Source organism: Oreochromis niloticus, linkage group LG19, assembly GCF_001858045.2.
Source record: "Oreochromis niloticus isolate F11D_XX linkage group LG19, O_niloticus_UMD_NMBU, whole genome shotgun sequence".
In the NCBI taxonomy this organism is placed as follows: Eukaryota; Metazoa; Chordata; class Actinopteri; order Cichliformes; family Cichlidae; genus Oreochromis; species Oreochromis niloticus.
The window spans coordinates 17,226,955-17,250,895 of record NC_031983.2 but is presented as its reverse complement, the minus strand read 5'-3'; the positions used below and the strand labels follow the sequence as shown (position 1 = coordinate 17,250,895).

Below are 23,941 nucleotides of genomic sequence, written 5' to 3'. Positions count from 1 at the left end.
GAGCGTCAGGAGAAAATGCCTTGTTGAAGTCAGAGGAGAATGGCCACGCTGCTTCATGCTGATAGGAAGGCACCAGTAATTCAAATAACCACTGGCTACAACCAAGGTATCCAGAAGAGCATTTCTGAATGCACATCATGTTGAACTTTGAAGCAGGAACCACAGAAGACCTCACTGCGTCACACTCATGTCAACTGAGGCGGAGTATCTGTCGTCTGATGGCTGCTTCCAGTGGGATAAAATCATCTTAAAGTGGTTTCTTGAACATGAGAATGATTTCACTGTACTCAGATGACCTTCAATCATCAGATCTCAATCCAGTAGAGCACATTTGGGATGTGGTGGAATTGCAGCAACTGTAAAATAGTATCTTGTACTTAAGAGGTTTTTAGATGCAAGAACATTAAGTGTGATTTTGTTCTAAAAGAGAAATAGAGCAAAACTGACTGCAGAGCCTAATAATTAAAGGTTAACCCGATAACATTTTTCTTTCTTTCTTCCCTTTCAGGAAGGACGGGCATACTATGAGCAAACAGGAGTAGGCCCGCTGCCTGTGGTCATGTACAACGGGATACCTTACCAGCGTGAACAGCTGGACCCGGATGAACTGGAAACTGTCACCATGCAGAAAATCCTGGAGACCACCTCGTTCTACCAGAGGGCCGTCTACCTGGTCAGTTACAATCACATTTACAATAAAACCTCATTATATGCCATATCATTATTTTATTAAGGGTTATTCTAAAATACAGGTTTTAGAGCATAAGTCACAATTTCTAAAAAAATATGTTGCTGGACTTTAATTCAAAACAACCAATAATATATCTCAGTTTCATCTTTTGATATTTTGTATTTGTATTATTTTGAACAATATGCAGAAAACTGCATTTTGCATCTCAGCAAAAATAGTTTGCCTTAATTTCACAAGCGAACTTCAAATCTATTCTAATTTTTATCAATAAAAATGTGTTTTGTTTTTTCTGAAAAGTACTCTGTTAATTCCAGATGCAGGTTTCATAAGATATATTTATTTGTCTGTCCTTTTCTCTTAATTAGGTTTTTATTCAATGGACCTGCTACAAAATCTTAGTGTAAAATTAAAGGTATTAAAGGCAGAAGTTAAGCCACCATAAAGTAAACTTGCTAAAGTGCACTGTCTGTCTTTGTAGTCATAAAACAAATTCTCTTTTCAGCAGGATCTTTGTGAGCATGCCATCTGTCATTTTTCCTCTTTTAATGTCAGCCCATCACACAGAGGAGCCAAATCTTTGAATTGATTCTTTCAAAGGATTTCTAAGGAATTTAAACACAGCAAGCAGCATTTAATTTGGTGGCTATAGCAGTCTTACTGGTCAGCATAGCATTAGCCATCCTACCTTTTCTCTTTTCTTTTTTTCATGTTTAACTCAAACTTATTCAGAGAAAACACCCATCAAAGCACCCGTAACTGCAGTGGAAAGGCCATTAACATTTAAGAAGCACTTTTTAAACTGTGAGCAGGGAAATCTTGCAGAGAAGGACCTCCTGCGAAAGCGACGACTCTGACTTTTTACTTTAACCTCGCATGTTTCCTCTCATGTCACTTGCAGGGTGAGCTGGCTACAGACCACGATGTCGTCGACTTCATCATGAACCAGCCCAGTGTTGTTCCTCGAATCAACCCCAGAGTGTTGTCCACCAGCAGAACCTACCTGGACCTGTCTGATACCAGTAAGTATAAGGGTTTCTTAAATTTCAAATTTTTTTTTAGATCATCCTCAGAAACTAATGTGCTGTCTGTTACATGGACGACCTCAAAGCTTCATGTAGAAGCACAGTTAGTTTTCCAAATATTCTTCAACCATTACTGCTTCTATTTATTTCTATTTATTTGATGATTATTATTTTGTTGGCATTTTAGCTTGCAGTACAGATATGATGTAATCAAAGGTTTGTATATTATAAAAACATTTGCTCCACAATCGATGCTTTACTCCTTTTTTACCCTCGTTTTGCAGATAACTACTTCATAGATGACTACGCTCGCTTCTCAACGCTAGACACAGTAGAGAAGAACACAGCTGTGGCCAACAGCATGAACTATATGACAAAGAAAGGTAAGAGCACTCTGGCATCTGATCACTGAGTAGAAAAGCATGCCTGTGGATTTTTTTTCTTGTTGTTACTTGTGAAGATAAAAAATTTCAAAGCTAAACTCTCTCCTGGTGTATTCTCCTTCTGTCCCCTCCTCCTCCTCCACTTCCGCCTCTTATTCATGTGTTTTTAAATTCCCTGCATCAGGGATGACCACCACCAACAGGCATGGTAATCACCCTTTTTCTCCACATTATTCCCCCTCCTACTCACTTGCTCTTTTTTTCAGTTTTCTGTTAACGACATTGTTGGCACCGTGTTTGTGAATCCACCACCACTCCTCCATCTGTGTTCAGTTCTCAAAGGACACAAATGACTAATAATTATGCATGTGATAATTGTGTACCAGTCTCCAAGCATGAGTACTAAAATGTGTTTATGTAACTGCTCACTATAACGTTGTTTGTTCCAGTGGGAGAGCATGATAGTTCACCCAGTATGATTTCAAAGTAACTGCATGAAAAGTTTGAACGGTGTGATAAGGAAGCAAAATTTGGAGCAGAGAGCAGCACTTTAGCACTCAGTGGTCACTTTATTAGGTACAGCTTGATGGTGCTTGTTCCTTCAGAGCTGTCTTAATTGTTTGTACGTGTGGGAAATGAGTCTCAGAGGTTTTTGGTCCATATCAACACGATGGCATCAAACAGGTGATCTATTGGATTGAGCTCATTTGAGTAGAGCGGTCATGTCATGTTCAAGAAACCAGTTTGAGATGATTTGAGCTGTGCGACATCCTGATTCATTGGGCGTAGCTTCTGTTCTTAGCTGACAGGAGTGGCACTCGGTGTGGTGTTCCACTGCTGTAGCACATATGCTTCAAGGTTCAACATGTTGTGCATTCAGAGAATCTCTTCTGCATACTTTGCTTGTCACAAGTGGTTTTTGAGTTACTGTTACCCTATCTGGCTATTCTCCAACAACGTCTGGCATCAACAAGGCATTTTCACCTAGAGATTTGCAGCTTATTGGGTATTTTCTCTTTTTTCTGACTACATTCTCTAAATGCCAAAGACTTCTGTGTGGGGAAAATCCCAGTAGATCAGCAGATTCTGAAATTCTCAGACCAGTATGTCTGACACTACCAACTATGCCATGGCTAAAGTCACTTAAATGACCTTTCTTCTCTATTCTTATGGTCTGTTTGGTAAATGATGCTTGTGTGTGTGTGTGTGTGTGTGTGTGTGTGTGTGTGTGTGTGTGTAATGTTTTTCTGATGAGTTGTTTGTTGTTGTTTTTTGTTGTTTTTTAGATATAAGTGACCTTGATTCTTGGTGTTTTTATGACCGTGAAGCTGTTTGAACTTCTATATGTGATATTGGGCTCTAAATAAATTTGAACTTAATGAACCGTGAACAGGTGTACCTAACGAAGTGGCCACTGAGTGTATTATCTTTGTTTGCCAACACCATTAATACCACTGAAGTTGATCTGTAGCACAACTGTGGTTGTTTATTCTTACCTTGTGTCTTTCTTCTTCTGTGGTTGTCAGATGATGCCTACATTCGTCCTGTGACTTTCTGGGTAGTGGGAGATTTTGACAAACCCTCAGGACGCCAGCTCCTTTATGACGCCATCAAACACATGGTATAAAATGAGCTGTTGTTTAAAATATTGTTATACAATTTTTTGATGTGAAGTAAACTGTATAAAACAAATTCTGATACCTTCCAAAAGTTGCTTTTTCACAAATGATATGTGACCTAACCACTCCATAAAGCTACTACTTGGATGTTTTTATTCTGCAGTTTTTCTGGGATTAAACAACCAGTAAGCCTGTGGCTGCTGCAGACTTTTATACAAAGCTAGGCTAATGTGCAGCTGGCTATAGCATCATAGCCAAGAGTGATGACTTTATTGTTGTAGAACTTGAAGGAGAGAAAAGCAAAAAGGCAGAATGCCAAAAAGTAATTGTGTTTCTTCGCACAAAGAAAAACACGGATGCAAAGCAATGAAATGTGTTCTGTGTCATTAACCAAATAAATGCACATGCTTGTTAAAAAGAGGTGAACCAGTTTTAAAACTGAGGCTGTCCTCTCTGTGTATCATAGTTTCCTTTACAGCGATACTCATGTGGAGTTTAGCGTATAGACGGTCAGAACATTAAAGCCTGTAGAAGCTTATCATCTCTCCCCTCCTGTACAACAGAAAACCAGCAACAACGTCCGACTGGGGATGATCAACAACCCGTCAGCTGACGTGTCTGCTGAGACGACCCGCGTGACCAGAGCAATCTGGTCCGCCATGCAGACACAAACTGCCAATAATGCCAAGAACTTCATCACAAAGATGGCTAAAGAAGAGACCGCTGCGGCCCTGGAGAAGGGTGTCGACGTCGGCGAGTTCGCTGTCGGGGTGAGAGGGTTGAAAACATGATCATGTTTTCTTCTTTTATTACTGGTGAAATATTTAGCCTTTGCACTAAGGCACTAAGCCATCCTAGTTTTTCTTACTCCTAATTTGTCCTTTTTGTCAGCTGCCTACAAGATATCTATGTTTTTTTCTTCAGGGTATGGATTTGTCACTGTTTAAAAGTGCGTATGAGGCTCCCAAGTTCGACTTCCTGCTTTCCCACGCTGCTTACTGTCGAGATGTGCTCAAACTGAAGAAAGGACAAAGAGCAGTTATCAGCAACGGAAGAGTGAGTCAGAAATTTTAAACCTGTCCTAGATGTTGTATAGGTTCAAATATAGCTTATATTGATGTCAAAAATGTCCATCTACCCACATTTACTGTAGTTATTCAGTCAGTATTTTTGTTTTCTTCTTGGCAGATCATAGGTCCGCTGGAGGAGGCGGAGGTGTTTAACCAGGACGACTTCCTGCTTTTGGAGAGCATCATCTTAAAGACTTCTGGAGAGCGCATCAAAAGCAAAGTTCAGAATTTTGGAATCGAGGAGGACAGGTATTTTCAGGCTCCTCTGAGAAGAAGTTTACAGATGAACCTTTCTTGTGCGAGTTAACACTTCATTTTTCTCAGGGCCAGCGACCTTGTGATGAAGGTGGACGCTTTGCTCTCGTCTCAGCCTAAAGGAGAAGCACGTGTGGAGTATGGCTTTGCAGATGACCGCTACAGGTACAGCTGTGTATAAATCAGATGAGCAAGATTTCTTTATTGAGTTGAGATGTTTAAAAAGTGAGTACTCCACAGGGGTGATTTGATAGTTTATTTCAGAAGGGAGACCTTGAAGAGGTCGGTTAAAGATTTTTTGTTTGCTGTTTTTTCTGGAGAAAGCAGGAGGATCTTAAATATGTTTTGTTTGCTTGATCTTCTCGTTGATTTGCTGTTTGTTGGCAGTGCTGTGAAGATTCGTCCTAAAGAGGGAGATGTATATTTTGATGTCGTTGCTGTGGTAGATCCAGTAACCAGAGAAGCTCAGAAACTTGCTCCTCTTCTTCTGGTAGGTTATCTGTGATAACTCCTTTGAATTTGTGATCCATCGTGCTCGTACGTCCAGTTGATTTATTTCTAACGTGGTCTGTTTTTGTTCTGTGTAACACCTCCCTCTCCTCGCCTCCTGCAGGTTATGAAGCAGCTGGTAAACGTCAACCTGCGTGTCTTCATGAACTGCCAGTCAAAGCTGTCAGAAATGCCCCTGAAGAGGTGAGAAAACAAGCAGTTTCTGTACTCCATGCTGAAATTGTATATCCTAGTTGCACCTTCATGGTCTTTCTATTTCCTCTCCCACATCACTTTTCATTTATCCTTTAGTTAAAGTACAGAATCATCAAATATCATATTATTATGCAGGTTTATTGACTTTGCAATAGTCATGGACATCTGCTGACAAGATGTTACCTTTTCTGAATCTTTTGATGTTGCTTCATGTGCATATGGCGCTTACTGTAAATCAGGATTGTTCTGTTAAAGCAGGCAGGATGTGGTGTAAAGACTCATCCACCTGATATAAAGGTTCACCTGATTTCTGCTTGTGTATTTGTCTTCCAGTTTTTATCGTTACGTACTGGAGCCAGAGGTGGCGTTTCAGGCTGATGGTAGTTTCTCTCCTGGGCCCATGGCAAAGTTCCTGGACATGCCCCACTCTCCACTCTTCACTCTAAACCTCAACACTCCCGAGAGCTGGATGGTTGAGTCTGTGCACACTCGATACGATCTGGACAACATCTACCTGCAGGAGGTACAGCAGTACATCTGTTTTTAGGAAGGATCGCTTATTTGTTTGTTTTTAATTCTTTAATTTTGCTGTTTCAGTAACTCAACTGGCTGGACAACATATAGATAATATAAGTTGCTTATATATTGAACATTTTGGAGTCCAGTCCTCATGGAGACCTTCAGCTAATTTGGGAACCATTATTAATGTGTGTCTGTGGAGCCCCTGGATGCTGATATAGGGCTGCATAAAGTAAACTTTCCTTGGCTGTGCTTCTGTGTTTGCAGGTGGAGAATATTGTAGCAGCAGAGTATGAGCTGGAGCACCTTTTGTTGGAAGGCCATTGTTTTGACGTCAGTTCGGGTCAGCCTCCACGTGGCCTTCAGTTCACCCTGGGAACCGAGTCTGAGCCCGTCATCGTGGACACTATCGTCATGGCAAACCTGGTAATCACTTCAAAGCATGACCCTCTCTATAACACAGCTTTGATTTGTTATAGTTTAATGCTTTCCTACTTGATAAATAACATATTTTTACTTTCCTAGACATTAATATTCTCTCAGCCTGAAACTGTAAATCTCCTTTGTTCTGCTCTGCAGGGTTACTTTCAGCTCAAAGCCAACCCAGGCGCCTGGATCCTGAAGCTAAGGAAAGGGCGCTCTGATGAAATCTACAAGATTTACAGGTAATAATGTGCCGAATTGGCTATATTCTGTCACATAAATGAAATGTCAGCCACTCCTCTTTGCTCCTGGTTCTATAAATTAATCTGAAAATCTCTCTACTAATGTTTTCATTATCATTTCTTTCTTCTGTTGCAGCCATGACGGCACAGACTCTCCGGCAGACTCGGACGACATTGTAGTCGTGCTGAACAATTTCAAGAGCAGAATCATTAAAGTCAAGGTCGGTTCACTTGCAATGCAGTGACGTCTTTCTGGCACAAAAGCACAGAAGCAGTGGCAGGAATCTGCCCTTCAGCACTGTTAGCTGGATAAATCCAGGATGGAAAGTTGGTGAGCAGAATATCCAGACTGCTCAATTTCTCAGGTTTCTCATAAATTTTAACGAGAAGCAGAAACTGCGGTCTGAACTGAGCCGTTTTGAGCTGAATAAATATGTAATTTGTGCAAAGATGACTAAAGTGAAATCAGACTTTGAAGCGGTATTTGCATATGACAGATGTGCCCACGTGCCAGTGCATTTTTCAACTACAGACAAAAGCACATACACATTAAGCTTCTCTCACCTCTTTGTTTTTCACATTAAAAAGCCCATATTATAATTTTTGGGCTTTATAGTGTTTGTTTGTGTTCATCTTCTCAAAAATTCTGAGAAGTTGCAAAAGTATGCTTCAAAATTGTTTTCCACCATTCATCTACATCACTGTGTAACACATTGCCATAATGCCCACCAAACAGCTTGTTTGGCCCTCCCTCAAACAAAGAAGGAGCAGCTGCCTCACAGTCGACCTTTATTCCCTCACTGTGCTTACTCTAAAGGTTAGCCACAAGCAACGCATGCCAGTTTTTGTAATGTTGGCTGCTAGAGTGAACAGTGTCTTCACTCCAGGTCTTGCTTATGCCCCTTGACCCAATGCAACCCCAGCTTTGCCCCCAGTGTGGTAAATACAGTCTCATCTCCTGGGCAGCTTTTATTCTCTCAGGTTGTCGACCTGCTGTTGTGTCTATGAGCTCCTCTCTTTTTGCAGGAGAGAGGTTTTCAACAATAGGTGTGGATGATGCTTTGTGTAGGTTGAATGCTAATTGGTTGACAAGTGGGCTGGGAGGGGAAGGGAGCGACAGGCACTTTATATTGTAATGTAAAGACTCAACAATATTAGACCACTCCCTGTGAGCAAGCACTTGGTGACAGTGGGAAGGAAAAAACCCCTTTAACAGGAAGTAACCTCTGGCAGAAGCAGGCGCTGAACCTGCCGTGACCAAGAGGGAAGATGCAGCATGAAAAGTACAGACCGTGACTATCTTGGAAACTTCATTGTTTATCACTTCAGCTCTTTGTTGTTAGCTCTTTTCTGTGGCTGATTGGTGAACCAACAACAGCACAAGCAAGAGACTATACTTGTCTGTTGTCTACAATTCTATTTCCAAAATTTGACGATAAAAAGATGAAAAGCTTTTGTGACTAAACTACTATGAAAGTTTTTCATAACTATGACATCTGGCCCAGTATCCACCCCGTGTCTGCAGCTCTGCTCCCAGAATCTGAGGGTCCTGAGACTCGGTGGATTACTCGTGTTTTTGAAGGCAACATCGCCGCGGCAGCAGCTTAGCATTAGCTTTGATAATGTGTCCAAAGAGCAAAGCTGTGTAAGAAAGCAATCACCTGAAGCACTTTAACCTAATATTTAGGGAATTACACTCTTGAACTCATGACAACATGTGAACATGCGATCTCGTGTGATCTTAAAGCCAATACAAAATTTAAGTCAGAGTAAAAACTCAACCACTAATGTTTTGTGTAAGTTTCAGTCCTGAATCCAAACCACGTCATATGATATTTGATTCATATTTTAAACAGACTAATTGATTTTCTTCTTTTCTCCTCCCACAGTATGTTGTGACTGACTGAGTTATGATTGTGTGTTGATCAGGTCCAAAAGAAGCCAGACAAGTTCAGCGAGGAGCTGCTGAGTGATGGGACGGAGGAGAACGACACTGGTTTCTGGAATTCCCTGACCAGGTGCAGCTCAAAACGGTGATCATTTTTAATTTTCAAATGTTCAAAACTGTCAAATAATCGCTTTTCATTTTGTCTTTCAGAGGTTTCACGAGTGGAGGGAAGACGGAGGAGCCAAAGCAGGACAAGGAAGATACGATCAACATCTTCTCTGTGGCCTCGGGGCATCTGTACGAGAGGTTCCTCAGGTGGGTGTCAAAGATGTGACCGGGCAAAGAAAGGGGATTGTTGTGTCAGCCAAAAATCCTTGAAAGCGAACATCCCTGCTTCTTCCTTATACTTTTGATTTTAGAGTCTTTTTCTTCCCAGTTCTGTTGCCACCAGTCTTTTTACTTTACTGTCGTCCTCCTCTCTCAGGATCATGATGCTGTCAGTTCTAAAGCACACCAAAACTCCCGTCAAGTTCTGGTTCCTCAAGAACTACTTGTCTCCCACTTTTAAGGTAGGATTTGACTTTATTTTATTCTATTTTTTGCCACTGGTGTCACTTTAAAACTCAGCTGGCATCTCGTCACTGATGTGGAAATCTTCTCCAATGGCTGCGGCTTTTTCTCTGTCCAACATCGATGTGAAGCCCAAGCAGAAACATGCAGCAGGATCGGATTACTCCCTGATTTTTCTTTTAAGTATTCTTTAGTTTTTATGTCTAAAAATAATTTGTGTGGGAGATACTGTTGGCTTCTGAAGGTGCTGCAGTTTAGTGGATAGGATGCTGAATGTATTGCATGTTTTAACACGAGTGTAACAACCTTTGCTTACAGGAAAACAGAGAAATGTGGGATGTACTTAGTATTTCACTAGAAAACATGTTATTTGTTTAAAGCACAGTACACCCACGGTACAGTACTCTGACAGAATAGGACCAAAGGAGCATTTCTCTTATGTTCTCACCATAAAAGCAAACTAAACCTTCCTAACGCTGCTGAGTGCAGCTAGTGTGAAGAAATGTAACAACCACCTCACTGACGCCGTTTTCATACATGACCTCTGGACTATTTCAGGAAAATTGGGTCAGGAAGTTGTCTGAAGTTACTCACATGTGGCTCACAGCGAGCTGTGAACATTTGCGAAGCACTAAATGGAGATTTTTTTGTACCCACAAGGCGCCACACCTGAAACCCACCAGAGTGTTATTCACTCTGAAGCTGACGGCTGATCCCTTGTGGAAGTTCCAGGCTCTGGTTGTCGGGTCATGTGTCAGTCAGCGGTATCCTGCTCTCTCATTGGTTGTTGCTTCAGTTGCTCGCACGGAAGCTGAGAAATGTTTGTCAGGTCCCGGCCACTTCTGTGTCAGATCTATCTAATGTGGCTTCGATGTGACTGCACCAAACATTTATACTAGTCTTCAAAGATTTAAGCCCATTCATAAACACTGAATCAGGCAGTTTGTGCTATTTCTGTAGCACGGCACAACAACAGCCTTCTTTCAATAAAAGAACCAAGCAGACGGCTGCAATGGGGAAAAAAGAGATTATTTTTAAGTCATTATTGAGCCGGCTTTGAAGCAAAAACAGTAACAGCAAAGTGTAGAAAAAAATATTGTCATAATAAATGTGAATTCAACATGAATCTGAATTCAGTCAAAATTAAATAAATCACAAATATTAAATTTGTAAATCAGTTTTACAAATTGAACTCTAAGATTTAGAGTTAAAAATAAATATCAATATATATAATTTAAGTATAATAAAATCTGCTATAAGGTCGTAAACTGAGTGTAATCATACTTATTTCACTATTTATAGCTTATAAACTTCTATGAATGAGTTTCGTTCCTCAGTAGATGACTGCATAATTTTATACAAACCTGTGGTATTCACTTTACTTTTGATTTCTGCTGTCCTACAAAATCATCCGTCATGCCAAACATTTCACTAATTTCTAGAAATCTTACGTAAACAACACCAAACTCAACATTTAAAGCAACTATTCAACCACAGAATGACTGAATTTCATTGAGTTTACCACTCTTAGTTTCAATGTTACAGATGCAAGAGTTTTCTGAACTCCAGAAGAACAGTAAAGTTTAAAACGCTTTAGGCCACTGCTGATTGGTCCATGCAATAATGTATCTAACCGTCACATAGCCTGATCTTTGCCGATTGGCTGGGAGCAGTTTGTGTCCTTCTACGACCTCATAGAGCGGTGTCTATTGAAGTTACCGTGCTTTTTTTTTTTTTTTTTTGTGGTCTTACATTGTGTTTATTTAATTTTGCATTTTCGATATTTGAGTCCATTTTCATTAAATCTGTCAGGGGTCAGTTGTCGGTCAGCTGTCAGCCTGTTTATGAATTTAAACCTTAATTATTTATGGCCCCATATTGTCAAAGGGGAAAATTATGAGGTGTGCACATGCTGACAGCTCTGTTCCTGTGTGTCACCATCTTTCAGGAGTTTATCCCCCACATGGCGAAGGAATACGGCTTCCAGTACGAGCTGGTCCAGTATAAGTGGCCCCGCTGGTTACACCAGCAGACGGAGAAGCAGAGGATCATCTGGGGCTACAAGATCCTCTTCCTGGACGTGCTGTTCCCTCTGGCCGTCGACAAGATCCTGTTCGTGGATGCCGACCAGGTTCGCTCACATGTAGCTGTGCAAACACAGTCACTCATCCTGCATCTGTCCAAATATTTGTTCTTTTACTATTCAGTAAAGGAGGAAACTGTCAGCTTCAGAGAACCTGTTAAATATAATATTCCTCAGGACTGCCATGAAGTGCTAAAAGGTTTGGAAGTAGTTTTATAGAAAAGTTTGGAAGTGCACACTCAGTTCTGCTCCACATGAGTTCATAGACTCATTTTTTTTTTCTTTTTTTATGTGAGATATTTTCTCAACTTTTTATTTTATTTTTTTACTGTTTTGTGCCAGCTAAGCTGTTCACACCTCCTCTTCTGCTTCAGATCGTGCGCACAGACCTGAAGGAGCTGCGTGACTTCGACCTGGAGGGAGCTCCGTACGGATACACTCCGTTCTGCGAGAGCCGCAGGGAGATGGACGGATACCGCTTCTGGAAGTCCGGATACTGGGCGAGCCACCTCGCTGGACGCAAATACCACATCAGGTAGATGCTGATCGCTCAGCTACAGTGTCGCAATCAAGTTTCAGCAGCATTTAACATCAACTTTCTGCAAACATGCTTTCCTGCAACTTTCACATGTTACCATCGTTTGCAGCGCGCTGTACGTCGTCGATCTGAAGAAGTTCAGGAAAATAGCTGCAGGAGATCGACTCAGAGGACAGTACCAGGGGCTCAGCCAAGACCCCAACAGCCTTTCCAACCTCGACCAGGTCTGACGCTCTCTTCACTCACTGTCCACATTTGTGTTTTTATGTACACGTGACATCAGAGCCATGTGTTTTATGTAAAACAGCCATATGTTTTTAGATTGATTGAACACTCTTCTCCAGTTTTTCAGTGAAGACTTCAGAGCAGCCTCGCTTTAGTGTGCGTCTGTTCCTTGTCGGCGCTCGTGTTTACTCGTCGTGTTCTGCTCTGCTTCTGATTTCACGACAGCGCATCACTGGTTTTATGATTGCAGCATTGTTCAGCAGCTTTTACATTTCAGGCTCTGATGTCCTTGAGCACAGCGACAGGACAAACTGTAGTCTGTGATTGCAACTTGATTACTACGCAGCTGAAAGAAAACATAAAGACAGCCAACTGTGAAAGTACACAGGGGAAGCAGATGCTGCTTCTAATGCTTGTTTGTACATGATGGTTCAACCTTCATAACAATAGTTTTCCCTTCTCTGCTTTTAGTTAAGCTCTGCACTTTTTCTCACTGGTTTGTTTGTTTATATGATTTGATTTTTTCCAGGATCTTCCAAACAACATGATCCACCAGGTGCCCATAAAGTCTCTACCTCAGGAGTGGCTGTGGTGTGAGACCTGGTGTGATGACAGCTCCAAGAAGAGCGCCAAAACAATAGATCTGGTAACAACGTGCTTCTATTTTCTGTGCAGTTTGACAGAGTTTCAGAGGATTGATGGCAGTTTTCTAAAGATTGCTATGTATCCTAACAGCCACTAGAGGGCAGGCAGGCTTAAGAATGAGTTCACATTAAAAATAAGACCACCTTCTTCTTCCACCACAGTGGATCATCTGCCTCCATCTCACCCTGTCCCTAGCATCCTCCTCGGTCATACAAACTCTCTGCCTGTCCTCCTCCTCTACATTCATGAAGCTTTCTCTTTTCCTCCTGCCTGGCAGTTTTATATTTAATATCTTTTGCCCAGAATATCCACTATCCCTCCTCTGCACATGTCCAAACCATCTCAGCCTTGCCATGAAGGTTTTAAATAGTCGTTTTATAGGTGGACAAAAATCAGTTTTGATGCTGCGTCCTGTTTTTGTTACCAAACAACATTATGTGAACTATGATATGAGCTGTTTTGTCTTTCTTCTCATTTTCCCAATATCAGTGCAACAACCCGATGACCAAAGAGCCCAAGCTGCAGGCTGCGGTGAGGATCGTGGCAGAGTGGACCGACTACGACCAGGAGATCAAACGCCTGCAGGCTAGAATCCAAGACAGAGCGAACCACATGGCGAAGCAGCAGCCCACAGGTGCGCCTCGCTCGCGGAAACCGATACGCGCTGCTTTCCGCATTAATCACACAGACTAACGTCTCTCTCCTCTGTCCTCTGCCAGATGCTCACACGGAGCTGTAAGGCGCTCGCTGCGATGAGGCGCTGAACTGGACTCTGTTTAAAGAGTCTGCTTCAGAACGACGCTCCTCTCCTGCCTCGGGGACTGCTGACAGACTGACCGACTGGTTGAAACAATGTCCAGTTTTTTGTTCTTTTATAGGTTTCGGTGACTGTGTGGGTGCAAACTGTGAGGATGTGTTGTGTGAAGCGAATCATTTTTTTCTCCCTGTAATTGATGTCAGTCTGTTTGCACTGATTGGGATTCTGGTTCTGGCTTTTGTAGAAGCACAAAGGGAGGAGGACTTCAGAGAATGGCATTGCTGGTTCATTTTGGTGTTTATTTGCTGTACGTCAAACATTTGGTGCTGGTAACACTTTGCACTCGCTCATTTGAAGCTGTTTGGTTTTTCTCTGGATTGCATAAAGATACAAGTTCTCGTGAAGGCTGTGATTTTAAAGAAAACAAGGAGAAGCACTATAAACTCTCACCCACAGGTGTTTGACCTGAAAATGAACATCAAAATCAGTAGGATTGTTGTCACTGTGACTCTCAGGTACAGATGTTGCAGCATAAAGTCAGAAGCAGATCAAAGTTATACTGTAAAGGGAAGAGAAGCCTTAAAAGTTTGGCTAAAGCAAAAGTGATTTCTGTTCTTTGGTAACATCGATGGATTTGTCATCTTCATCTTGTTTCGGCTGTCAGATATTTTTGTTAAATAAAGTCTGAGTAATGGGTGGTCCAGTGTATTTTTGTTTACATGTGATTACTTGACTTAACTCTTTACGTCCTGTGCAGATTCTGCTAACCCTGGTGAGAAAGCTAGTTAGCAGCCAGATAAGCACACTGCTGAAAAAGGAAAAACTGGATCACATGATAACAGCAAGTCCGTAAACTTCAGGGATATCATTCTGTCCTGGTAGGAAGCATGAACCACTGTGAGTCCATATCAGCTGCTCTGGTGCAAATCAAAGTGACATCAGAGGCAATAACCAGACTGACCCCATATCCCTCATGACTGCTTTTTCTCTAGTTTCTGTTTTTGCCTAGTGTCCTTGTCACATCTGGCAGCATGAGGCAGTACCTCCAGCCCATGCTTGCTGTCAAAAGAAGCTTTGCTGTGTCTCCCAGCACAGCCTCAAGAGTGTGGAGGAGCTGCTAGGAGACTGAACAGAGCCGTAGAAGGACATCAACTCAGCAGCAGGACTTGTTTCTGCTCTTTTGTGCAAGGAGGAACAGGAGCACTGCCAGAGCCCTACAACATGATCTCCAGCAAGCTATTCATGTGCAGGCTGTCTGAATCGGAGTCCACGAGGGTGGTGTGAGGGCCTGACGTCCCTTTGTGGGACCTTTTCACCCCAGCACTGCGGAGCTTGACAGAACACCAGAACTGGCCGGTCTGCTGCTGGGACTCCGTTCTCCCATGTGGAGAGCAGATTCACTCTGAGCCTGAAAGAGTGTGGACAAGCTGGGTAAATGTTTTGCTGCTTCAAACATCATCCAGCATGACAGGTTTGGCAGTGGGTCAGTGGTGAGCTGGGGGATTCATATCCTTCGGTCACACAGACCTCCACAGGCTGTGCTGGCGTTACCAGGATGACATCATCAAGACTGATGATGTCATCCTGCAGGCCAACGGCTAGACTGTGTAGGTAGTTCCTGGATGACAAAGTAGTGATGTCACTTCCCTGCACAGATCTGAATCCACATGAGAACTTCTGAAGCATTTTGCATGAAATCAGCCTTTCTGGAGAACACCTAGGATTTTCAAATTTATCTCCTAGGTGGATCTACTATGAGACTAAAGTTTCCACTGTGATTATGTCACAGCTAGAAGTGTAATGAAGATGGTAAGGATATTAAGTGTACTTTTTTTGCATATAAGACTGGGAAACCACCCCTCTCGCACATGTAGCATCTCGTGATGGTTCTTGTTCTCACATCATGCACAGCTGTGAATTTCTTAAAAACAGATCTGATCCTGATGGCAACATCTGGATCTGCCACCACAATGCCTGTTTAATATTACAGCTCTAATTTTTCCAGAGCAGCGATTCATACTGTGATCTCGTTGCACATCACTGCTGTTCTCTTCCTTTCCCCCGTTGTTTACTGTCATATCTACCAACCATCAGCATCTACATACTCTCTAAAGTGTAACCCTCTTGGTGCAGGACATCCCATTTCTGCCCTGGACACACAAAACCTGTTACTGGAAGGTTTCAGACTTTTATTGTGATCCATTTGAAAAAAGGTTTTACAAAAAGGTAACATTCAATTTTTACACCAATTCTTTAAAAAAAAAAAAAAAAATCACTTAAAATAAGGTTTTGATACAACAAAATTCAGTTAACTAATGGCTTCTATGAACAATGTGAAAATAAGATAATATACATGTAAATGAATGCTACAAAGATGAGGACAAACAAAGGGATTACATCAATTAAAATAAAAAATAAAAACACACAAACAATGGCATGATTGTTTTGCTTTTTCACTTGAGTGACATCTGGCCAGAATTACCAACAGAGCGGTTATTGCAAAACGAATCCCACAGCGTGTGGCGTGCAACTGGAATGTGATGACACAAAAAGCAGGAAAGAAAACAAAAGTAGAACCGCCCTAAATGGGGCCGATTTGATGCATCCGTTTTCTTCACATGGCAACACTGGTGTGTGCAGACTCCTCCTGCAGCCAACAAACAATAACCCAGAACGCTTTAAAACCTATGATCCCCATCATCGTGTGGCTTCAACATAGACGACACCCAGACCAGCAAAGAGACGTGGAGAACTGAAACATAATGAGAATTAACACAAAAAAAAAAAGATGTGGTGTTTCTTTAAATGTGGACAAGCACAGCGGACGGCGTGCTCATGAGAACAGATGCTAAAAGAAGTTGCTTGCATCTGTTTCCCCCTCCCCTCCCCTCGTCCTTGAGGCAAAAACACAAACTTCAAACCGGTTAATGGTGGCACTGTCATCTTAACCTGACCAGCCAGCTGCGCCCGTGCTCTGCGGCGCGCGGCGCGACATCAGCACCGCTGCCCCGACTGGGCTGGAAAATAACCTGATTTGCCGTCTTAGTAAAGTCTGTAACGCCAAACGCGAAGCCCCTGTGAGCAGCTGGTTACCTTTAGCACGACGACAGTGAAGGGAGGGGGTGGTACCAGACTCTGAGGTGCTGGATTTTTTTACTCTCAGGAAGAAAGCGAATCAGCACATTTCCAAAAACGTTTAAAAACTACTTTAAAAAACAAAAACAAAAAAACAAATCAAGGCAGCGGTGTGGACGCCGTGCCGCTTCAAACAGGGCGCTCAGATTTGTCACGACTCTCCCCGAGAGTTTCCACGGCTTCCTTTTCCCTCCCTCTGATTTCACAAACACATTTACCCCCGTTACAGTTACATCACCTGCAAAGCTTTTTCTTAAAAAACAAACAAAAAACCAACATGCACCTCCAGCATTTTATACAAGAGTATAATACAAAATAAGGCATTTCATTGTGTTGAGTATTCATGTCGTGTTTTGAGTGTTAATGTGTGTTTTCGTGTGCGTGTGTGTGTATGTGTGTGAGCGTGTGTACATAGCAAACACATTTTAATGTTATTTCTTTTTGCCCGCCTATAAAAAGACTGCAAAAAACAAACATAAAGTCAAGATAACTCTTACTTAAAATATATATATTTGTCATATACATTTAGGTATATATTCATATGTAAAAAACAAAACAAGGAAAAAAAAAAGGGGGGGGAAGAGGGGAAGAGAAAAGCCCAAGAGGTCCCTTTTCATAGGCCAGTTCTCAAAAAGCCACCTCACCACATCAACCCCCACCCACCCCCTCATTCCATGACCTCGCTGGGCGCCACTGTGACCAGCTGCAAGGGGATCTCCTGATTGGCTACAAGGTCGTGCGCGTTGGTGGCCTGGAGGATGAGCGTTGTTCCGTCGGTGGTGATGACGGCTTCGGAGGTGGGCGGAGACGTGGAGGGAGGCACCCCGCCTTTTTTATTCTGGTGAGTCTTTATGTGCTTGGCCAGGTGGTCGCTCCGCATGAACCTCTTGGAGCACTCTGAGCACACAAACTTCTTCTCCCCTGCAGGGTCCAACAAGCACACATCAGTGGCGAGGCACATTTTTGTCTGCAACTAACTGAACTGGAGCATTTGGAGACTTTGTCGCTTGTTTCTAGCATCAGATCCTTCACTTAGCACTTGTAAAAGCTCCTGCAGTGGGGACGGCTCTCTCGAGCCTACTCAGGACCCCATTTGAAGCACTCTTCTTAGTGTAACTGTTAAATAGTTTTGAGCATCATATTAATTTAGTCATAACATTTTAGGGCTTTTACCTCACAAATAAAAGAAAGAAAAAAATCTCTACAGCATGATGATGACACTACACTCTGACACAACAGGGATGCAGTTAATGAGTTGCCTTACCTCACTAAGATGCTACAGAGCAACTTTATTGCAACACGATTTGATTTGCAGCCCTTGTCGAGGTCATGTGACCTTTCCTCTCTTCCATACATCTTAAAAAAATATGTAATGTTGAAGCCATAAATCTCTAAATCTGATTCTACACTGATCTTCCATCTCCTCAAAGGAAGTGTGGATCTCACTCATGGTGACCACTGGATTCTTGGTGGCCCACGTGAGCAAGATCCTTCATCACCATCTACTCAGATTCACTTGCCATCACCTGGTTGAGCAGGTGACCATATGCCCCAAGGCTAAATGCAAAATCTGGGATCAGATCCTTTCCTGTCGCTCTCCCCCAACTTTCCTCTCTGAAAAAAAACTTTACTTTCCTATCAAAATAGCTAAAACGCCCCCTAATTGAATAATTAAAACTTGTCCCAGGCCTGCCCCTAAAGAGCCAATCAACATCTAAATGGGAAAAGTATGAAACAACACACTTTACTGGCGCTTCTGTCCTGGTGACCACTGAAATTAAACTGATTTCCTCCCTCACCGACTTAGAGGGTTTTCAAAATAAAAGCCAAAAAGGAAACCAAAGGCTTTACCAAGATAGCAAGACTGAGCAGCTACACCTCTATATTAATACTGCTGGAAGATTGTTGATGGATCTAATGATTTATTAATGACAGACAGTCACATATTGCATCATTGTGATAGAAATGTGATCGCAATAATGGGGTCAAATTTCTAAAGAAATCAGAGCCTGACTCTAGTTGTCGTTTAACCCAAAGTATCAATTAAGGACAAGCACACATCACAAGTTTGTGATCACAGCCCCCGTCTACATCTCAGGCTTTATCACAGCAACGGCAGCGTTGTTAAAATGATTTAATAATAATATTTCGTGCTGAGTTGATATTATCTGCTACTTAACTCCACAGATGAACAATGATGTAATTTCAAGTGTTTACTAGCTGATTAAATTCATTTCAGCTACAAATAAAATAAAACTGATATCGCTGATGATCTGCTGTGAAGTGTCGGTTTCTCACTTTTTTTTCTTCGTGTTTCACACCTCTTTGCTGAACATTGTGTGATCGCAAACAAAAGCTCTGGACAGCAGCAGCAGCAGCAGACAAGAAAACATTTTGTAACTGTAACATTGTAACGGCAATGTAATCCCCACATGAGCTCCTACCATAAAACTGTTACTTTGTTGTTGTTCTTTTTTTTTTCCAATTTCAAAACAAAAAGCGTGTCGATGGGTGATCTCACCTGTGTGCGTCCTCCTGTGTCTCTGCAGCTCGTCGCTCCTGGTGAATCTCTTCCCACAGAACATCCAGTTGCAGACGAAGGGTCTCTCGCCGCTGTGCCAGCGCAGGTGAGCTCGGAGGTGGGATGTCTTCCCGTAAACCTTCCCGCAGCCGGCGATGTGGCAGATGTGCTGCTTCTTCTTCCCCATACCCGAACCCCTGTGGAAACGAGGGAGAGTGAAGATAAAAGGGATCAGGGATCGGCAGAAGTGCTTCCATTTTCCAAACTTTGCATTTACTATGGTTTCCTTTTTTTGTTCTGCTGGGCAAAGGTGAGCTCAGCACCTACACCTCCTGTTATCTGTGGCGTGTGTGTGTTTTCAGAGGCCCACCTTCCTCCGGACTCTTTGCAGTTGGGGCAGGTGCAGGCGACTCTGCGGAGCCTTTTGCCCTCCCCGCTCGGCGTCTCCATGTCCTCGTCTCCCATCTGAACACGCAGGTTGTTCAGGTCGCTGGGGTTCAGCGTGGAATCCCCGCTCAGCTGCCACTCCTCAGAGTCTGGCTCTTCCTTTATCTGGATACCTGAGCAGAGGAAAACAGAATCCAAGAGGGAGATTTAAGAAACTGTAAGGGATTAACTAAATGAATTAAATGAAGAGTGATTTATGCGTGGCTGTACCTGCTGGACTGTTTGCATCCTCTCCCTGTGAGTACTGGACCCCAGTTTGTGTTACAGAGTTAACTGTGACTGTTTGGAGGTTGGGCAGGCTGACCTGGCCTGTCTGGCCCAGGGGAAGGGTCTGGACTGGGGCTAAAGTCAACTGTTGGGCCTGGCCCTGACCCTGGGGCAGCTGAAGTCCTTGGAGTGACTGGACACCCTGAACCTAAGAGAGAAAACAGATGTTTTTAAGAATCTTGTGGCAAAGTAAGCTCACCTGAAAGAGCAAAACAGCCCCTTGAACTTACCTGGAAGGTTTGCCACTGGATCTGTCCAGTAGCAGTGACAGTTTGGGCCTGGATGAGGAAGGTCCCAGGGTTGACCAGCTGCACACTCTGTAGAGTCTGACCTGCTGCTGCAGTCAGGTCCTGACCCTGAGCCACCTGGGCTACCTGGGCCTGACTGTCCCCAGACAGCTGCAAGATGGGCTGTGAGATAGTGGTGGCATTGGAGGATGACACCTGCAGAAAGAAATTACACTTTTAAACAAGGGCCAAAATGAGTAGAATTCATATGTTTTTGTTTTTGAATGCAGTACTTTCTGCAGTGGAGAAACTGCACATTACCACTTTATGTAAAGGCCCAAATAACACAAGTGCATGAAAAAAATTAACCAAACCTATTATCAGCAGTGCGCTTTTAGGCCCTTTTGCTTTGTATCATGTGCAGATGCCTTCTTGTCAATCACATCTACTAGAAATAATCCCCCCAAAATTTTAAAAAGACAGATGTGAGATGCACTGCAGCGCTCTGATCTAAAGTAGAACTGATGAAAGTACACAAAGCTACATTTTTATGACCTGACAAACCAAAGAACTGCATTTTTCGAGTGAAAGAAACTGGATATCAGCAACAGACAGAGGAACCATCAGCAGGAAGAACAGGAAAACTGTGATCAGTATGTGTACATATGCAGTGATTTAAAAAACAATTTCCAAATATGAGTTTAGGCCACAATATTTTTGTGAATGCATTTGTGTTGCAGTGGGATGTTGATTATTCCGACAGCTGTGAGTAACAGTTTCGTAAGTGCTTTAGTTGACTGCTAGCATGACACGCTGTGCTGAAATAATAGACATTGTGCAATCAAATGACTTTAGCCAGCTAAATCATTTTTAACATGATTTCAGCCCTGAGTCGAGCCCAGGTTCCTGGTGCGTTTCCATAGGAACCACATCATCCAGGTGGTCTTGGCCAAAATATGTTCTGTGATACACATCAGTCACAGTGAAAGCTTCAACAAACATAAAGAGGAATTTGTAAACTTTAAATGCACACCTTAAAGCAGTGCCTTACAGACATTATAGACCTTGGGGTGATTAGAAGAATCTGCTTAACCCCTCATTACTTGGGCTGGGTGTCATTTCTCGCATTCTGTTGCCAGTGACGACACAGTTATTAAACTGTGTTTACTTTACCCAGGTTATTATTATTACTATTATTAAGGATTTTCTTTAGTACCTTTTTAATTAACTAAGGTTTTCTAAGTGTTGTGGGGTTGTTGTGCAAAACCTTCCCATTAAACTGGCAACAGTATGACTAAAGCTGGGAATCTGTCAACTCTTGCAACAAATAAGATATTGGATGCCAGTCTTCAGGAATGACGATATTCCAAGGCCTACATGTCCCCACTTATGGCTTTAGTGCAGACCAAAGACTTTTCCTTCTGAGATTCCTTAATTTTATTAAATTGCTCACTTATAATTTAAATTCTAATCAAATTTCTCCAGAGACCATTGGGCATGACACACATTCACATGACATGCTGCTAAGGCCACACACGCTGACCTGGATTTGCTGCAGGTGGTTGTGGGAGTTGTAGTTCTCCGAGGACGAGGGATCAGACACGCCTGCGGACACGGCAGTCGCCTGGGTGAGAACTCCTGTGCCGTCGATGGTCTCAGGAAGCTGGGCGGAGTTGGAAGAGGAAGTGGTTGTGGTTGTTGGCACATAGAGCTCTTGGTTGGCGCTCGGGTCACTCACTGTGACCAGCGACTGTTTGGCTCCGGTGTCCTGGTTCTGGGTCTCGAGAGCCTGGCTGCTCATTATCAACTGGCCTTCAGGTGTGACTCCTGTTGCGATGGGAACCGTCTGAGCTCCGGTCAGCCCCAGCGACTCCAGATCCACACTGTTTATAGGGACGAATGTTATGTTGCCAGGAAGCCCTACAGGCATGGTGCCCGTGTACGCCGAACCTCCAGCTAGCGAAACGCCTTGGATCGACTGAACCTGCCCCGCCTGTGTCAAAAGATCTGTGGTTGCCGTCGTGGCACAGCTGATTCCAATGCTGCCCTGGCTGCCATCTTGGAGTAGCTGAATCTGCCCCGTACCGTCATCCAAACCCTGCGTGGGGAATCCTGCAATTGTCCCATCTGCATTTTGGATTTGAGGGATGACCTGAAAGACAGAGCGGAGGGGAGACAGCTTTGAGCATCCTGATCACCTATGCAGGAGTGCTCTGATCTGTATGTTTTTCTTTGTTCATCTTTTTGTTACCTGATACTGAATGCCCGACACTCCGTTTGCTGCAGCCTCACTCCCAGTTGCTGTAACATATATGGGCTGGCTGGGAATACTCCCAATAGGAAGCACGTACTGCCCGTTGGACGTGATAATCCCCGAGTTTGGAATGTGAACGACTCCCTGGTCTTCCTTCCCAGCCGAGACGGGAGTCAACACCTCCCATCGATCCGAGCCCGTCAGCTGAATGGCTGACATATCTGTCGTCTGGGAGCACAATCAAAAGTCACATTAACAGGGACAGATCACACTTCCAACAGGGAGACAGTGACTCCTCTCAGCTTCAGATTAGATCACAGTCTGGCTATTGTCTACCAATCAGGTTTGGATTCAGAAACTGTGCAGATGCATGAAAAGAACAAGTGGAGCACGGGCAGGAGTAGATCACGCAGCATTTAAAGTCACAAGAAAGCTGCGAGCACTACCAGCGCACACACACACATATACAGAGTGAAGATAGCAGGCTCAGATACAGCCGAGAGCAGGGTGTGGGGGATGGGTGGCCATTACAACACAACTGCAAGCTACTGTTTTGATTATGGATGCTATCCGTGCTACATTATCCCACCCCTGCATCCTCCGAGCCCAAGGTACACCGGCTATCTTCCAGCGAGCCGACCCAAGTGACTGACTTCAGTGTCCTACCCACTATGGGCGGGTTTTACAGGGGTAAAGTGGGTGGCCGTTATTGAGGGGAACACAGGAAGTGTACGGCTTTCTCCCCCATGCCATCAAAATGTTAAAACCTGTGAACTTCATGCTTCCAAAACAAAACACAACCGAGAAATCGAAAGCGAGCGAGAAAGACGAGCTAGAAAATGTCGGATACCTGTGTTTCCGCGGCGCCGCCGGGTTGCAGAAACTCGCTTTGACTGCTGTCCACGTCCGCGGACGCCATTTCTCCTTGTTTCAGAGGCTGCTCTGGCGCTAGCAGGGAGAGAGGGGGAAACTCAGCAAAACTCTGTAATCTTCAACTCCTGCCTGCCAGAAAAGCCCGCAAAGCATCCCCACTCTCCGGTCCCAAAAGGAGCCGACTGCGAAATTCAACTTTGCAGCGGAGGTTCTGAAGAAATTTGGGGGGCCGAGCTCGACTGTTTACTTTGTCAACTCCGTGGCTAGCCAGCTAGCTCAGTCAGCTAACCATATCGAGCTCGTTAGCAGCAGAGCTAAAGATAAAAAGACGTAGCTCGCTCGGCTCCAGCTCTCACAAACTCACCGATTAGCTGCACGCTTCGATGTGCTGAACGTTTACGTACCAGTCATAGCGTGAGTGGTAGTAACCCGGGGGATTATCGGATCAACTAAACTCCGAACATGATTATTTTATCAAAGGCGGGCCAGTGTTGATCGGCGAATTCGGGTCGATTTTTTTTTCTATTTTGATTGACGGTGCGGGAAACACAAAAAGGTGGGACTAACAAGCTTGACCGTCGA

General features: G+C 43.4%; 2 protein-coding genes across 6 annotated transcripts in view; one reads left to right on the top strand and one right to left on the bottom strand.

The window, feature by feature from the left end:
• Positions 1-14,343, top strand: part of uggt1 (UDP-glucose glycoprotein glucosyltransferase 1) — a 29,196-nt gene extending 14,853 nt beyond the window's left edge. Inside the window, exons 18-41 of one of the 2 annotated variants that reach the window (XM_005477207.4) lie at positions 509-673; positions 1,590-1,710; positions 1,998-2,096; positions 2,281-2,304; positions 3,623-3,717; positions 4,279-4,485; positions 4,640-4,771; positions 4,904-5,034; positions 5,110-5,205; positions 5,428-5,530; positions 5,654-5,733; positions 6,079-6,268; positions 6,532-6,690; positions 6,844-6,929; positions 7,066-7,150; positions 8,859-8,947; positions 9,028-9,132; positions 9,302-9,386; positions 11,336-11,518; positions 11,845-12,005; positions 12,118-12,232; positions 12,763-12,879; positions 13,368-13,512; positions 13,598-14,343. In XM_005477207.4, coding sequence (XP_005477264.1) covers positions 509-673; positions 1,590-1,710; positions 1,998-2,096; positions 2,281-2,304; positions 3,623-3,717; positions 4,279-4,485; positions 4,640-4,771; positions 4,904-5,034; positions 5,110-5,205; positions 5,428-5,530; positions 5,654-5,733; positions 6,079-6,268; positions 6,532-6,690; positions 6,844-6,929; positions 7,066-7,150; positions 8,859-8,947; positions 9,028-9,132; positions 9,302-9,386; positions 11,336-11,518; positions 11,845-12,005; positions 12,118-12,232; positions 12,763-12,879; positions 13,368-13,512; positions 13,598-13,617 — 2,793 coding nt within the window. In that variant the 3' untranslated portion in view covers positions 13,618-14,343. The remainder of the gene's footprint in view (positions 1-508; positions 674-1,589; positions 1,711-1,997; positions 2,097-2,280; positions 2,305-3,622; positions 3,718-4,278; positions 4,486-4,639; positions 4,772-4,903; positions 5,035-5,109; positions 5,206-5,427; positions 5,531-5,653; positions 5,734-6,078; positions 6,269-6,531; positions 6,691-6,843; positions 6,930-7,065; positions 7,151-8,858; positions 8,948-9,027; positions 9,133-9,301; positions 9,387-11,335; positions 11,519-11,844; positions 12,006-12,117; positions 12,233-12,762; positions 12,880-13,367; positions 13,513-13,597) is intronic. The other variant, XM_003442825.5, reaches the window with a different exon arrangement.
• A 1,460-nt stretch (positions 14,344-15,803) lies between these two features.
• LOC100712184 (transcription factor Sp3) lies at positions 15,804-23,941 on the bottom strand. Of its 4 annotated transcripts, none has more exons than XM_005477204.4 (9): positions 23,764-23,941; positions 23,337-23,434; positions 22,484-22,714; positions 21,776-22,384; positions 20,236-20,448; positions 19,949-20,153; positions 19,662-19,851; positions 19,292-19,488; positions 15,804-17,691 (listed from the first exon to the last, which is right to left on the bottom strand). In XM_005477204.4, exons 1-9 carry the CDS (start codon positions 23,768-23,770, stop codon positions 17,438-17,440), a joined length of 2,004 nt encoding a protein of 667 aa, XP_005477261.1. In that variant the 5' UTR covers positions 23,771-23,941; the 3' UTR covers positions 15,804-17,437. The 4 variants fall into 4 exon arrangements, with proteins under 4 accessions (XP_005477261.1, XP_005477262.1, XP_003442971.1 ...); XM_005477205.4 differs by having other exon boundaries at positions 23,724-23,939; XM_003442923.5 differs by lacking the exon at positions 23,337-23,434 and having other exon boundaries at positions 23,724-23,939.

Coding starts and splice junctions, on each gene's coding strand:
- LOC100712184 (XM_005477204.4), bottom strand. Junction 22,385..22,483: donor TGTCGGGCATTCAGTATCAG/GTAACAAAAAGA, acceptor TCTGTCTTTCAG/GTCATCCCTCAAATCCAAAA. Junction 20,449..21,775: donor ACCACCTGCAGCAAATCCAG/GTCAGCGTGTGT, acceptor TTCTTTCTGCAG/GTGTCATCCTCCAATGCCAC.